Source organism: Podarcis raffonei, chromosome 14, assembly GCF_027172205.1.
Source record: "Podarcis raffonei isolate rPodRaf1 chromosome 14, rPodRaf1.pri, whole genome shotgun sequence".
Lineage (NCBI taxonomy): Eukaryota > Metazoa > Chordata > Lepidosauria > Squamata > Lacertidae > Podarcis > Podarcis raffonei.
In genome coordinates this window covers 28016702-28033253 of record NC_070615.1, presented here as the reverse complement: position 1 = coordinate 28033253, position 16552 = coordinate 28016702, and the positions used below count along the sequence as shown (strand labels likewise).

At 46.0% G+C, this 16552-nt stretch overlaps 2 protein-coding genes across 2 annotated transcripts; one reads left to right on the top strand and one right to left on the bottom strand.

Annotated features, from left to right (window-relative positions):
• The first annotated feature begins 4322 nt into the window (after positions 1-4322).
• On the top strand, positions 4323-8662 carry HYPK (huntingtin interacting protein K). Its single transcript, XM_053364784.1, has 4 exons — positions 4323-4544; positions 6768-6823; positions 8256-8307; positions 8439-8662. The coding sequence occupies exons 1-4, from the start codon at positions 4371-4373 to the stop codon at positions 8532-8534; spliced, it is 378 nt and encodes a 125-aa protein (XP_053220759.1). The 5' UTR covers positions 4323-4370; the 3' UTR covers positions 8535-8662.
• An 827-nt stretch (positions 8663-9489) lies between these two features.
• On the bottom strand, positions 9490-13426 carry MFAP1 (microfibril associated protein 1). Its single transcript, XM_053364783.1, has 9 exons — positions 13230-13426; positions 12827-13046; positions 12361-12490; positions 11608-11799; positions 11247-11351; positions 10998-11158; positions 10556-10715; positions 10177-10266; positions 9490-10011 (listed from the first exon to the last, which is right to left on the bottom strand). Exons 1-9 carry the CDS (start codon positions 13309-13311, stop codon positions 9829-9831), a joined length of 1323 nt encoding a protein of 440 aa, XP_053220758.1. The 5' UTR covers positions 13312-13426; the 3' UTR covers positions 9490-9828.
• Between the last annotated feature and the right edge of the window lie 3126 nt (positions 13427-16552).

The window sequence follows — 16552 nt, the reverse complement described above, 5'->3', positions numbered from 1 at the left end:
AATAGCTTTATTCTTTATATTGTTTCACTTCTATTGGAGTTTAGTTGCTTTTTAATGATGATCATAGAATGGTAGAATTGGAAGGGACCATGAGGATTATCTTGACCAAACCCCTGCAATGCAGGAATATGCAGCTGTCCCATACAAGGATCAAACCTGCAACCTTGGCATTATCCGCACCAAACTCTAACCAACTAAGCAATCAGGGCGTATGTTTTTAGCTTTCTGTATTTTATCTGTGTTGTATTAATTTGTGCAAGTCCCCTTGAATCCTGGTCGGTGGCAAATGCTGGATATAAATAAATATAATAATTAATGATATGAACAACTCTAAAGCAACAAACAGGTTTGGGTCACCTTGAAGACAAACAGGTGAGAACCTGACATTTGGGGATTTGCCAGATGTCTAATCCCTGTGAAACAAGGTGGGGAGGCCACAAGAATGACAATTGCTCTACCATCCTGCTTATCCAGTCCTAGAGAATGATTTCCACACCCTAGCTGTTGCAAGGAAGTGTGGGTGGGTATCTGACTCCCAGGGCTGTCTTTAGCAGATGCGGCGCTGGGGTGCAAATATCCACCCAGCGCCCCCCTAATTACCACGGATAGTGTTGGGGTGGCTGTAGCTGTGCAATGCCAGCCATCTGGGGGGGCACAACTCTCCCCCATGCCGCTGCGGAAGAGCGATCCTCACAGAGGCTTGGGAGTGAAGTTGCGCCCCTCCCAAGCCTCCGCGGGAGGAGAGCGCAGCTTCCCTCCCAAGCCTCCTCGGCAGGAGAGCAATCCCCACAGAGGCTTGGGACGCTTGGGAGGAAAGCTGTACGCCCGCCAGCCTTATGGTTGGCGGGGCGCAGCTGGTGGGCATGCAGGGAGAGGGGAGGCCGCCTGCAAAGCCGTGCAGCTCTCCCACTTGCTGGGGTGCCCCTGAGAGGTCAGCGCCCTGGCGCTATGCGCCACTAAGCCTTATGGGAAAGATGGCTCTGTGCCCTCTGTGCCCTTCCTGTGCCCTCCCCATCGATGTGCTACAGAGAGGCCCCAGGTCCACTGAAAGGCTCAGCCTGCTTTCCCCTGGGATCTGTCCTCACCCAGCCACTGCCACACCCTCTCATCTTTCCTTCCCCATGAACTGCCTCATCTTTGAGCTCTCTGCTATGGCATAATGATTCCCTCCGCCTAACAAACACCGCCTCCCCTGTGACATTAGGCACATCCCACCTTACCCACACTCTGCCTCTTATTCTTTCCAGGCCTGTTGTCCTGTGAAGAAAGCAGATAGATATTTTCTCCCTCTCTCATAATACTAAAAGCTCACTGGGGCCCTTCCAATGGAACTGGATGGTGGGAGATTCAGGAGAGACAAAGAGAAGCACTTCACACCGAGGAGAGTTTAACGACGATATTTGCTACCACAATATATAATGATGACCACCAATGTGGATAGCTTTAAAATAAAATTATTAGATAAATTAAAGAAGGAAAAAGCTACCAATGGCCACTAGCCACAATAGTTGTGTTCTACCTGTACTCTCTTATATGCCTCTGAATGCCAGTTCATAGGAATCACGAGTGCGGAGCGTGCTGTTATTGCACTCTGGCCCTGCTTGTAGGCTTCCTCTAGGGACATCTGGTTGGTCACTGTGAGAACAGGATTCTAGACTAGATGGACTTTCAGTCCACATCCACAAGAGGTCCACCATTTGTACTTTTCTGCTTTTCCTTTTGACCTTACGGTTTACAATTCCACCCACATGCTTGCCCTTCCAGGATAACTCAGGACAACACTGATGACATGACCTGTAGCTCCACAAAGGTTTACAGTGGTTAATTTTTAAGGTGGCACAAGACGCTTTGTTGCTTTTTCTTAAAGTTGTGTTTGGCAGTCTGTGGGAGCTTATCTCCATGCCTGCCGCCTGCCATAACTGGTGTATAGAAATACCTGTCCCTAACATTTAGACTGATGCAGGTTGTTCAGTTTCAGGGTTGAAGGCTGACTGTTTCTTTTGGGGGCCCCTGGACAAAAACGTGAGCAGCAATAAAAAAATCCAGGCTTTTATCATAGCTGGGACTGGGCAGCAATGTTTGTGTCCCTTTCCCAGAAAATGGAGGCTTGTCTGCTCTTTCAGTCTTGTTTCCAGTAAATGGGGTGCTGTTTATTTTAGCTTTAGTTTGTAAGCATCTAAAAGTGACTGTCCATTGGATGAACAGCATACAGTTGGCTTCTGGTTTTGGGCTGCGAGGAGGAGGATCAATGAACTAGCTTGACTTATCCTCCAATCTCAGGGGATATTGGGGGTGGGGTGGGGAAACAAGGTGCAAAGGGGGAAGTGGTTAGTAATGCAGTGCTCAAAGAAAGCATGTGTTTTTTTAAGGAGACAAAGTCAGAGAAGATTTGCAGACATGATCCCGGGGGGGGGAAGGCTTTCTCTCCTCTAGCTCTCTTTTGCTATCAAAATCACTCTCACAGTTGCTTTCTCTTTGCAAGATAAAATATAGGAAGTGGGAAGGATTTTGTTGCAAAAATGTGGGAACAGTGATTCACCTCTTCCCTCAGGGCCATTCCTGTGATCAATTCCACAGTCGCTCAATCCACATTTTATTTAAATAAAACCTGCCAAGAGACTGAATACTAATAATAAAATGAACTAATAATTCTGAGCTACCTTGCAGGGTTGTTGTTCAATACCTTCAATCTGCCTCCATCTCTAATGTGCAGCATACATTGAGGCATCTGATCATAGCCTGCATTTTTAATCAAGGCTTATATTTTGATCAGATTCCTGTATTCTAAAAATGACCTTAAAGAAATATATATTTGTAAATGTTTGTATCTCTCATGCCAGGCAGAAACCATACTCTGGCAGCTGTTTATCTTCTTGATCAAGGGCCCCCCTGATCTATAGCAGTGTCTCAGGGTTGTAAAAGGAAATTAAAGGCTGGGAACAAAAGGTCACACTGACCATACAAATTATAGAATACAATCAAGGTTGCAAAAATAGTAATAATTATTGTGCCTCCCATTAAACTTGAGCCACATCTTCCTAAGGTTAAAAGGGCAAGAGCTAATACAAACAGCAGCTGGCTAGGGAAGAGGCTTCTCTCTGAAACTGCTTTGAATCTTTAGAACTTAGAATTTAGCTTAGCTTTTACTAAGTTCCCTTTCTTCTAAAAAAACTATATATGTATGAAATATATTGGCTTAAATGTAATTATGCAAAGGATTTAGAAGAAATGTTAAATAGAATCATAGAAGAGTTGGAAGAGACCATAAGGGCCATTGAGTCCAGACCCCTGCCAGACAGAGAGACGCCATCGGAGCACTCCTGACATATGGTTGTCAAGCCTCTGCTTAATGACCTCCAAAGAAGGAGATATTTCATTGATAATGTGTGGGAAGATGAACAAAAGATCTGTTCAGATAAAATTAGCCATCATCTGTTTTGGAGTGAATAGGGCAATAGGGCAAAAGATGAAATGTTAGTTAAGGCGCCTAGTCTAGGGCAAAAGGTTATCTGGTAATTAAGGTGCCTGGTCGAGGTAAATGTAAGATATATGACTACTTATTTGCCAATTATAAATAGAAGGAAATATAGCTCTTTGTCTCCCATAAAAGGTAATAGGAAATGGGTGTATCTTTTATGATTGGTTCTAGCAAACAGCCAATAGGAATTTTAACCAGGCTGATTGGACAGAGGCAGCCAAAGGAGGAGCAAGGGGGCTGAGCTGAGGGAATATAGGTGCTGGCCATAATGGCAGGAAGGCAGGCCAGAGCTTGGTAACCATATACCACTGTGCCTCTCATTTATTTGTCTGACAAATAAATTATTATTTTAATTTCTCTATTGCTGCGTTGAATATTTCATTCCAGCTAAGCGTTAACCACAAGCAGGGTGCTACAACATTGCAGTAGTCTACACTGCAGGAATGTCATTCAGTAGCTTTCTCAGCCACAGTTCCCCACACAATAAAGAGACAATGGGCTGCATTGACATGGTACTTTTTAGTGTTTGAAAATCTTTTAAAAGCCACATTTTTCCCATGAGAACTCTAAAGGAGTAGAGCCCTTTGCTTTTGTTGCTCTCGTTCTGTTTTCTGTCCTCCGCCCACCACGCCTATTTATAACTGCTAGGTTTCTATACGTAGTGCTTTCTCTGAACAGCTATTGGGGTGGGGGCAAGAAGGTCAAAAGGAACCTGGAAGCTCCACCTGCAGATGTTTGGCTCGCCAGTCTACATTCCACTCTCTATGGTGGCGCCGGGCATCGGCGCTCTAGGCTCTTGCGCTGATCTCTATATTAGTGCCGCTTTCTCCTTTTTCCGCTACTTCCGGAAGCGCGCCTTACCACGTGACGAGCGCGGAAGGCAGACGGAGCGATGGCGGCTGAAGGGGATGTCGAGCTGGAGTTAGAAGCGGAGCCCAATGGCTCGGCAGGCAGCGGAGAGCGACCAGCCGAGAAGCCGCGGAAGCACGACAGCGGAGCGGCCGACCTCGAGCGCGTCACGGACTACGCGGAGGAGAAAGAGATCCAGAGCTCCAACTTGGAAACGGTGATGAGCGCATGCGTTTGGCCGCGTTGGGGGGCTCTGGTTGTCATGGTGACCGCGGGCGGGGCGGAGCCGGTTGGACCGGACCGCTGCCGAAGCGCCCCTTGGAGCCCCAGCGCCGTACGTGGGAACGGGGAACCCTACATATGTGGAGGCTGCCCGAGGCCCCTGCAAGCATGGCTGGACCGCCTGTGTGAAGCATCGCCTGCCCTGCCACCTTGTTGCTATTTCTCTCTTACTGCCGGCTTGGGGACTTTTGCTTGCGGTGTCCTTTGTCTTTGGGGCTGGAACTATTTGGCCTTCCCGAGGTGCTCTGGGTGGTAGCCCATTGTTTCTCCTCCTCAGACAGCAAAACGCCTCATGCCAGTCTTGTGCGGGCCTTTCCTTCCATCGCATCTGTAAGAGGGCATGGCAGTTTTCTGGCAGGTTCAGATCCACCCGATGTCATATGGCATCAGGTGCTTGACAGGTAGGCAGACCCTGGGGTATGTGTGGCCATTTTTTTAATTGGCCCACCAGAGAAAATTGTTTTCCCCTACTTCTGTTCTTAAGGGTTGCTTTCACTTCTGTGAGCCTGCCCAAGGTTTAAGACAAGAGACTCCCCGCCCCAGTTGTTCAGTTGGATGTCCTTGCCAGCAGGTTTACAGTCTAAGAGGCACATTGCAAATAGGAATAAAATTAAGCAAGAAGACAAGTAGGCACCAATTCTACATAGTAGTACTCATAATGATCAGCTGGGATGGAGAGAAAGAGGTAAATGGCACTGGTCTCTTACCAGAGAGGATAGAACGGCCTTACTTCCTGCATCTGCCATGAGGCAGCTGCCATTCTATCAGGCTGTTGCAAAAAGAAACAAGGAGAAACTCTTGTGCTTCCTGATGGTGGCACCACAGCTGTGAAATTCTCTACCTAGGGAGATCCACACCCTTTCCCTTAACGTTCTCAAGGACAGTCATTTTAATTTGGAAGGACTTTTGGATTTGATCCCTGCTGTTTTGAAGTTTCTTTTGCTTGTTTCAGTGCTGTTGTTTTTTATACTTCTCGCACTATTTTTAATTGGTATTTTGTTGTACTACTTGTTGTAAGCTGGTTTGAAAAATATTTTAATATAAATGATTAAAAGTAGCCCTCCTGTGCTTTGTGAATCAGTACTTGTGACTGCCTTTTCACAGTACTTGTGGTGTGTAAAAGGAATTGATGCGTCAGCAAATTATTATCTGAACCATCTGGTTCAACCCCTTTCCCTAACATTCCTTGCAGTCAACAATAAAAAAATGCAATTCAGATTTGCACTGTAGATTACCCACATTGTCTAGGTGTAGAAATTTCTCCCACAGGGAACTTTTGCATAACCATGAGACTTGTGTTTTTTCAGGTGCACATTGAGCTTAGAAACTCCCTGCACCAATTTCTCTTTACATACCTCAACAGCAGCGGTTCAGTGATCAGGAGCACAAGGTCTTTTCAGTGACAGGAAGCCTAATTTTCAGGGTAGTTCACACCCAGACTTCTACCCAAAAGTGTATCCTTGTCAGCTGACATGGACTGAATCTCATCCATTCTGTTGGACATCCACCCAATTAGAAGAGAATAGATTGGAGTTTTCATAGACTGCTTGATTTTGACTACCTAGAATTATCTGGGCTCTATCATCTAGGGCTGGGAGAGATCAGCTTTTCAATATCGCAATGTATCACCAACCAAACATTGATATACTGCCAGGTGAAGGCGCCATTGCACTCTGGCCCTCAAACCAATCCCAGGCAATGTATTGATACATCATCCAGACCTACTGTCACCTCAGTTAAGTGTACTCAATTAAGTAAACTGTACTTCATTGCCATTTGACTACACTTTTTGAATTTCACTGCCATCTGGTTGTTTTTTCTCTATACTTGTGTTACATAAAAGCACATACTGTGAGATAATTTGGTTGCTCTTTAAGGTACAAGATTTTGGACTGGCTATTAATACAGTGGTACCTTGGGTTAAATACTTAATTTGTTCCGGAGGTCCGTACTTAACCTGAAACTGTTCTTAACCTGAAGCTAATGGGGCCTCCCACTGCTGCCGTAGCACCATTTCTGTTCTCATCCTGAAGCAAAGTTATTAACCCGAGGTACTATTTCTAGATTAGCGCAGTCTGTAACCTGAAGTGTATGTAACCCGAGGTACCACTGTATTAAAGTCAAAGGGCGTGTGTTTAATTTGCTTTCTCTTGTTTAGGCAATGTCAGTGATTGGAGACCGAAGATCCAGAGAGCAGAAAGCAAAGCAGGAGCGGTGAGTGCCCTGTTTACATCTCCTGCTAAGGGAGAGCAGCCTTGTTTGCTTCTACCAGAGCTGTAGAGGTGACACACAATGTGTAAAAAAATGCAGTGCCAGATGTGCATGCATACTATTAAGTGGCAATGGTGAGGTGGTCCCAGGATTTTGGCCATTCAATAACCATGGCCCAATGGGAAAATTTATGGAATATCAATTGGAAATTCACAAATGGTTACACGATTAGAGAGAACTTTCAAAAAATGCAACATTGATGGTATCTAACACCATGGAAACTTTCAAAAATGTATAAAAATGTGTCAAGTAATTGTTGGAGATGCGGGGACTCAGGAACATTCTACCATATGTGGTGGATATGTAGGAAAATACAGGTATTCTGGGAGAGTATCCATGCAGAACTGCAAAAGATGCTAAAGATCTCTTTCAATAAAAAACCAGAGGCCTACCTCCTGGGAATAACAGATTTGGATATTCCACAAAAGAGGAAGGGTATCTTTTTATATGCGATGGCGGCAGCAAGAGTTTTGATCGCAGCAAAATGGAAGAGTAATGAAATCCCCTCTATACAAGATTGGATTCAAAAGCTGACAGAATATGCCGAATTAGATGGTTTATCAGAAAAAATAAAGAGTAAATCAAAACAGGAATTTGTTTCAAAATGGGAGGTTTTCAAAGAATATCTGAAAAATATAGTAGTTTAAATTCTGTTGCAGCATTCGAGGAACTTCAGTAATAGTTGCAAGGTAGATAGAAGAAATTAGATTTATTAAGAATAAGTTTAATTATGATAAAAATGTGTATTGGCAATAAGTAATAAGAATTTGAAATATGGAATAGACGGGAGATTGGGTCTTTAGTGTTAAGACCAATAGATGTTTTATTGTTTCTTAAGAAAATTATGTGTCTATGGTTATTCTTGTGTGTAATTTGGTATTTGTGGTTTGTTTGTTTTTCTTGTTGTATCAATAAAAAACTTTATTTAAAAAAAATGCAGTGCCAGATGTGCATGCATACTATTATTGCCAATTTATTTATTATCAACCCAAAGTTCCTAGGGTTGGTTACAGCACTAAAACATTAAAAGCCATGACCAAGCTTGGAGGGAGCAGTGTCTTTATAAACATCATACCACAGTGGAATGCTGTCTACATGCTAAACTGCTGTTTAAGGACACATTTCCATATTCTAAAACTGTTTAGGAGTTAGGCTTGTTTTGCTGCACTTGACATTAATGGGGGGAGCTGTTTCACACCAGTGAAGTGGTGCTTGGTTGCAGAAAGCCAGAGCTGTGTTTTTATTATGTGTAGTTCCCATTCTGCCCTACCAGAGCACTTGGAGTGGGGACGGGGTGACATTATTTTAATAGAAAGTGGAGCAGGATAAGAGAAAGTGGAGCAGGATAATTCCTCTTTCTTTCCTTCCGTTTCAGGGAAAAAGAACTGGCCAAAGTCACAATCAAGAAAGAAGATTTGGAGTTGATTGTGAGTCTAGCACAGTGTTGATTGGACAGCTTGGGTGATGGCTCAGCATTGACAGAGGCTGCTTTCTAATGTCACTACAGGCCATTTTAGTTGTTGCCTCTTGGTAAAGAATCTTCTTCTTTTCCTTACAGATGAACGAGATGGAAATATCCAGGGCAGCAGCAGAACGCAGCTTGCGAGAACACATGGGGAACGTGGTGGAAGCACTGATTACCCTCACCAACTGAGGGCCACCTGCTAGATGGACTTTTGGGGAGCAAGGGAAGGAGATAGCCTCTCTTTGGCCTGTTCTGCACAGGTTCTTTGCATATGATATTTTAAAGCTGCTGGAATAAATAGTCCAATTTTTTTGAAATTGCTGTTAATGTGGTTTATAAGATGTTTATTATCATCATCATTTGTTAAATTTGTATACTGCCCTTCATCCGAAGATCCCAGGGTGGTTCTCAGATAGCTGACTGAAGGACTAGTGGTGGTAAACTGGTGCCCTATTTTCATTCACGGATCCTTTTGTTAAACAACAGTAAAACAACAGCTTGCAAAATTCAATCTAAAATTCAGACTTTTAAAGCCCTTGGGTGTTCTTTTCCAGACAAGGAGAAACAGTGGAATGACGTGCAGGAGACAGGAAGAGAAATCAACCAGTGGGCAGCCCCCCCCCTTTCCAGTTTGGGTAGGCAGAGTTGCATTGTAAACTATACTGTGGGCCCTTAATTCCCCATAGCCATTATTTTTGAGGCAACCAGTACTGGAATTTTCCTAAGCTACTTTCGGCAATCCTTTAGATGGAACTCAGAAAAATGAACGGGTTTGTGGGAAGAGGAGGCCAGTTTTGAAATCTTTCAGGAAACTATACCTAGATGATTTTAAAACTTACATCTTGCACACTGGGGTGCTGGGCCATATCCAGTTGTTGCCAATTTAAACAGCACCAAAGGGAAGCTGTACCTACAAAGAACTTGAAGCTCCTGTTTGTGCTTTCATAGCTTTTACATCCCACACCTGATGTCCTATGAGTGTGGGGCCTAATTCTGCCCACAAGCCCGAGAGGTTACAAAATGTGTTTCTCACACAGCACTGCCAAGCCCCCTTTCTGCTAGAAGTGGGTCTGACTATCTTATTAGAGCATCACATCTGCCACAACAGGGTCCCTACTTGTTAGAACATTACTACAACAGCAGCTTGGTAAGAAATACATTTAATACAGGTGTCACCTTGCTTTTCTCTCCCCCGCCCTACAGTGCCTCTAAAGAGAACGAGAAATATTTACAATTGGCAAATGCCTCCCAAAACTAAAAACAGGGCTGTAGAGGAAGCTGGCATACCTCAAGGGCAATGATGAGCCTGCTGAGCTGGTGCTAATTCCTTAAAAATGGGTTATGGTTATGAGTCAAATCCTCCATCCAAAGATGACAGAAAAAGTGGGTCCAGGCCTTTGATAATCTATAGTCCCATGCCACAGAAACAGGGCAAAACTGATCCAGCAAGATCCTAACAGTGCCCCAAATTATTCTTGATGACTCAGGTAACCTTCCGCTTCTTGGCAGAGGGTCTCTCAAAGACATCCCTCACACCAGCTGCCTTCTGCTTGAAGAACTTGGTGTTTTGTGCACTCTCCTGCCCCCATGCAGAGTCAAAAGAGGTTGTATCTTGGTCTACCAAGTGGGTGTACTTTGTTCGTCCAGAGCGCCCAAAGTTCTTCACCTGCAGAGGAAAGAGTTTAAGAAATGGAGAAGCTTCAAAGAGAATTCACTTTACTTCAACCCTTCTGGAATTCTGGTTGGAGGGGGCACATGCATACAGCACCAGCAAGCCAAAGCTAGTTGGGGCTCCAAGCCTAAACAACAGAACCCCCTCCTTCTCATGTACCTGCATGACTTTGGGTAAGATGGTCTTGTTGAAGTGGTCCTCCAGAGTTGGAGCACTGAAGTCCCTCTTGTATACATCCTCATCTTCATCCTAGAGAACAAAGAGCACAGCAGGTAAGTAGAGACATGTTTGCTCACAGCAGCCTCTCTCCCCTTATTCTACCAAGCATCCCTAGGCTGGCCTTGGGAGTAAAGGTCTGCATAGTATAGCGTAAATAGAAAAGAACACTACTGTTCAGGGACTGCTTGAGAGAAGTGATGGAATTCAGCCCCCCTCTCCCCATGGCGGCTATATCTTGGATAGCAGCCTCTTTTCCTTTCCAGTGCGCATTGAGTTCTTACTGTGTATTCAAATGACAAGGCTTTGACTGGGAACTCACCATGAAGAAGGCCCCCCGATGGTAGTACTTCTGCAGGAACTTGTATTTGCCCTTCACCGCCTTGTTGGTAATGACCTTGCCGTTGGCTCGGAGCTCAGCCCGTCGTTCCTCCTCAGTCAGATTCCGCACTCGTTCGATTTCTGCCTTCTCTTTCTCTAACCTGTGTGGAGCAGAACATATCCTTCACTCCAGACACTTGATTCTGCACAGGAGATCTCTGTAAACATCCCTCTCCAGAAGTCTGGATGGATCTAAATCCATTCCACTTCAATTACTGATGTCCACTCCCCAACTTTCTGCTCTCTGCAGAAGACTCCGTCAGCTGGGGAATGGATACCAGCAAGATCAAACCCACATCCGAGCAACCTCTTCTTCCTGGCTGGAGCAACCCAGAAGACCTCTCCCTCCTCAAAAGGACTGTGCCACATCCCATTTCACTTACGCTTCACGCTCTTCTCGGTCCCGCTTGATGCGCTTCAACTCCCGCACTTTCCAGGCCTCATACTCTTCCTCATCATTCTCATCATCGGTGTCCAGAGCATCGAGGGCTGCCAAGGAGCGCCTGTTCTCCTCCAACTCTTTCTTTGTTTCTTCTTCAACAATCTACAGTAAGTTAACAGAGAGTGAGTGTCTTGGGGTACTCAGGCTCCTCTAACCCTGAAACCCACGTGCCTGCCTTTCCTAACAATACCTTCAGGGTGTACTTGCGCCTCTCCTCAGCCATTCGCTTGGCCTCCTGCTCCAGTTCCTTCTGTTTCAGTGCTTCGGCCTCTCGCTCCTGGACTGTGACTCTGTCCTTCCTGCAGAAGACATTGGAGATCAACTCAAACCACCCCCCAAGCCAAACTGTATGCTCACTAGAACCAATCACCTCCCTTGTCATAACCTTCTAAGAAGCACCCCACCAACCCCATAGACTTGCATTTATGTGTTGTCAACAGAAGGAAACTCTGAAAGTAGCCCAAGCTGGGAAGCTCTGACAGGAAGGCTCTTAACTACCAACTGTGCTTTAGAAACCAGCCTCCCCCCTCCCTGCTCAGGACTGATGGCACTTGCTTGCGGATGAAGACAGGTTTCAGGCGTGGCTCAGTCTCATCCTCACTATCTGTGTACTCCTCATACTCGGACTCTGATTCGGACTCCTCTCCAGAACGGCCCTCATCTTCTACCTCCATGACTTCCAGCTCCTCATTCTTACGTTCCTGTGCACGCTGCCGCATCATGCAACGGCGACGTTCAATTTCCTATCAAGAAAAAAGAGCTCAGTGGTACAGCATCTGCATAAATGCAGGTCCCAGGTTCAATCCCCAACATCTCCAAGTAAGGCTGGGAGAGGCCCCTATCTAAACCCCTGGAGAAGTGCTGCCAGTCAGTGTAGATCTACTGAGCTAGACCAATGTGCCAACACAGTATAAAGCAGTTTTCATATGTTCATATCTGGGAAAGGGCCAATGGTCCCCATCAGCATCTCCCAAGTAGAACTGGGGAAAGTGTCCATATCCTTGAAAGCAAGGAGTCTCTTGTAAACTTCATCATCATCATTTCACTTCTATACTGCTTTATAATTTTTTAAGAAAAAAAAGAAGAAGAAGAAAGCGGTTTACAACCTACATTAGAACATCCAGAATAAATGTCATATATAAAAAAAATAGGAATGCTTTAACAGGAAATTAATATATTATCTTAAAGATTTCAAAATAAAAACATTATAAAGGAGGCCAACTACACACATTTCTACCCAAGATTCAGAGCCCAACACCAAGACTGGGTATCTGGAAAATGTGGCTCCTCAGGCCTGCTCATACCTCATCATCAATCTCCTCCTCTTCCTCCTCACTGGTGTCCTCTCTCTCCACATGCCAGGCCTCTCCTTCCACTTCTGAGTCACTCTCCCCTATCACTTCTGGTTCCACAATCTTACGATGCCTTGCCAGCCTAGAACACAGACACCCACCTTTTTGTAATATTTTTTACTGGTTTTTATAATTGCAATACTCACAAAATAAGATCAAAGAAAATAAAACAAGCAAATCAAGGAAAGCAACATAGAATGTGACACAAGAATACTGTTTGGACAGGTGCTTCATGAGTCAAATAAAGCTCTAATTACACTAACTCCCACTTTTAACGTGACAAAATGGCATTCAGCTCACAAAACACCCCTCCTATGTCAGGTGATCACAGCCTTTCCCCCACAGATTGTCCTCTTCCACTTCATGCCAAGCGCAACCTTCCAAGCAACTTTGCCCTCAACCCTCTGCTGCCCCTCACCTCTCCTCCACATCCTCTGAGATGCGGTTCTGCAGGCGGCGCAAACGGGGGTCGCTGGCCAGCTCTTCCTCTTGCTCCTCCGGTTCCAGCTCCTGCTCCTTGGCCTTCTTGATGAACTGGAACTCCTCATCCTCCTCGTCTGAGGACTCCATGGGGGCATAATCTGGCCGCTTCCCCGAGACGTAACGTTTTACTTTCACCTTTTCCATCGAGATCTCCCCTGGAAGTGGAGCGAGAGGTCAGGAGGGGAGAAACTGAGCCTGCCCCAGGGCGCCCCCCCTCGCAGACCCTGCCCCAGGAGGGAGAAGAGCACAGGTTCAGCTGCTTCTCCCACCCCACCCCCCATCGTCCAGGATACGTAAGATTCCCCCCGTGTCCCGCTCCCCGCCCCAGGACGCCTCACCCTTCTCGTTGCGGACGGGGACGGCCCCCGCCGTCGACTGGATCGGGGGCTGCTTCATGAGGGCGCTGCTGGAGCCCGACATGGCGACGGTGTCTCCTCTTCAGGGTCTGGCGAAAGGAGCCCTCACTGAACCAGGCACACAAACACAGACGCCAAGCTCTAGCCGGAAGCTCTGTCCACAACAAACCGGAATCGGAAGCCAGGTAGGACGCCACTACGCATGTCAGCACACAAGTTTAGGCGTCACTTCCGCTGTCGCCTGACCCCGACTGGGAGCTTCCGCCGTAGCGTGTTCGACGCTCCTTAAGCGCCCCCCCCCCGCTCTACGTACGCGCGGGTGGGGGCGGGGGCGGGGCCGTGTGGCTCCGCCTCCACACGGGGGAAAACGGTCTTGCTGAGCAGCGCGTTCCTCTCCTTCCTCCCCCGCTTCCCCTCGTCCTGTGACCCATTTTTCAGCTTCCTGCCCCCGTTTCGTTTTCCTGAAAGAGGCCCTTTCGCCCTCCAGGCTATTATTCATCTTGGCCTGCACTGCAGGGGTGTCGTGAGCCACTCTCAACCAGTCCAGCCTTCGTGAGGGCGCGTGGCGGGGCAGAACTATGAGCACTTTTTGCTTCTGTATTTGCAAGGCTATTAAATAATAGTATGAAATTAAATTGTGAAACCGCTTTGATACTTCTTTAAATAAAGCCACTAATAAGTGCAATTAATAATAGACGTTTTTAACCCACCCCAAAAGTACCTTTCTTTTTTAAAAAAAATAATAATATTGAAATAAGATCTGTGTTAGAAAAATCAGAGGGGTGTAATAAGCAAAATCTGCCCTTATTCCCTTATGGGGGACACAAGAGCCCTTATAGAGTCCTTTGTAGGTTCTCCATCGGTAAGAGAAAATAACAGAGGCCAACCAGAGAATATAGAGAAGCAAATCAACTAGTAAGCCTGATCTTTATTGAACTGTTGCAACAGGGTGCTCCCCTCACACGCAGGAAAGGAGGAGGACTCAGAACCAAGGTGTGCCTGCCCTTATATAGACATTTTAAATTCCCTGCCCTGGAGCTCAAGACCTCCCCTCTATACATCATACATACATCACTGAAGGGGTGTAACCCCCACAAACATCATAGAAAAGATGGTCTACAACAGAAATTTGAATGTTGTTGTTTTTCCTGTCTGCCAGGTTATCTGAAAATGCCTTATCTGATTGACTTTCCTGGTAGTCTGGCCATTCCTTTGAGATGGTGATTTCCCAATTCCTGAGACAATGGGAAGGTTCCCTCACCCTCTCCCTCTTTGCAGAGAAAACATTTGGTCAGTTTGGGAGTCAAAATGGTTTCAGGGTGGTCTTCCTGTGCTGCTCCAGATATGTGGTCCACATATTGTACATGCTTGGTTGGTACATTTATGAACATTTATTATATATATATATAAGATCTTAATTTTTTTATTACAGGGGGGGGTGTCTTGTTGGCCATGTGTTCCCACCCACTCCTTGATCTAGAGAACACCAGAACTAGAAGCTCCTGCAGCAGGTGGTTGCCCACCCAATACTTACATGGAGGGAGAGGAGCTCACCCACCCAGTGATCCCTTCCAGAGCCAGTGGTTCTTTTGTCTCTGCTCTCTTAAGAAGTTATTCCTAGTGTTACACCGAAACCTCCCCTTTAGCCCCATTAGATGCATTTCTGCCCTCTTCTGTGTAGCAGTCCTTCAGGTCCCTGAGGAGTGCAGTCATGTTCCCCACCCATTTTGTTTTCCAGCCTAAACATGCTCAATCTCTTCAACATTCCCTCATAGGGCTTCTTCCCTATACATCTCAGAGCATGTTTCTTGCTCTCTTCTGAACCTGCTCCAGTCTGCATATCCTCCATAACCCCAGGTGTGGTCTGAGGGCAGAGCAAAGTGGAACTATTGTTACTTGTGACTAAGGTTTGGGCTGCAACGTCATCAGTGTGCATATAACTTGCTCTGCCCCCGTTTTCCACTTCCTGGTTCCAGAGAGGCCATCTGGAAGAGGCGGTTGAGCTATGGGCCAGGGCAAACAAGCTGAAACTTAATCCAGGTGTGGTGATGGTAGTGTGGATCGGGAAACCTATTGGTCTGCAGAGGAGGAGTCAGCAGGGACTGACTGGACAGGGTCCTCTTGAGGGATCAGGTTCGGAGCAACAGCTGCCTGTTCCCAGTCCTGAGGCAGCTCACCTGTTCTGCAGGGTTTCTCAGACATGATACACAGAACTTTATGCCACAAGGTGCCATAGGAAGGCACTGGACATAGTTAAAGATCCATCGCATCCTGGTCACTGTCTCTTCGAGCTCCTGCCGTCGGGACAGAGATACAGGACGATGAAGACAAGAACGAGCCGTCTTAAGAACAGCTTCTTCTCCAGAGCGATCTCGGCCCTGAATGGGAAGCCTGGACTTTGAAAGTCATCTAATCTACCTTGCTGTACTATACTGTATTGTTTTAATTAGTGTTTTTATGGAGCAGTCAAGTAATTTCGTTGTCCCTGAGAGGGGGCAATGACAATAAAGATATTATTATTATTATTATTATTATTATTATTATTATTATTATTATTATTATTATTATAACTTCTCAGCAACCTGCTTTAGTACCAAAGGATGGAATTCATTTAATGTAACCCTGCACACCTGAATCCCCTAGGGCTTTCCTGATCAGCTTCTTATTAATCTCAAACTACGCAGAGACTGAGTCTGTTGGCTACAAGCCATAATGGCTCTGTACTACCTTTAGTATTGGTGACAACATGCCTCTGGGCACCACCTGCTTGGGCACACAAGTTGGGTTAGTGCTGTTGTACTCATTTCCCGTTTGACTCCTGAGTTCTGACCCTTCCACTTCCCTCGAGACACATTTGTGGACCAGGGTGTCAAGTGGAGCCCCACCCTGGTGCAGTGTTGCCTCCTGAGGAACCATGGGGACATGCCAGACCTTCCCAGCCAGCATCTGCCATGTGTAATGCATGCTTTCCCTTGGGGGTAATTGAATTTCCACAGGAACCGGTGTGTGCATTTGCTCATGTTTCTCCATAGCTGTGCTGACAACATCCTTTTCAACTGATGAAAATTGCCCCAGGTGGATTAGAATCAGCAACATCCTGAACTTGTTTGTTTCTGCTTTGTGGACTAAACCACAGAGTTCCCTCACTTGGTACTGCTGTTCAGATAAGCCACAAGCCATAGCCAGTGTTGGAAACTCCCATTGTTCTAGGTGCATTTTGCGACAGGGAATTTCATTAGCGTGAGCAGTTTCTGAGCTCTGGACGCAGCACTGTGTCTAAGATTCAGATTAAAACTACAGAGTGG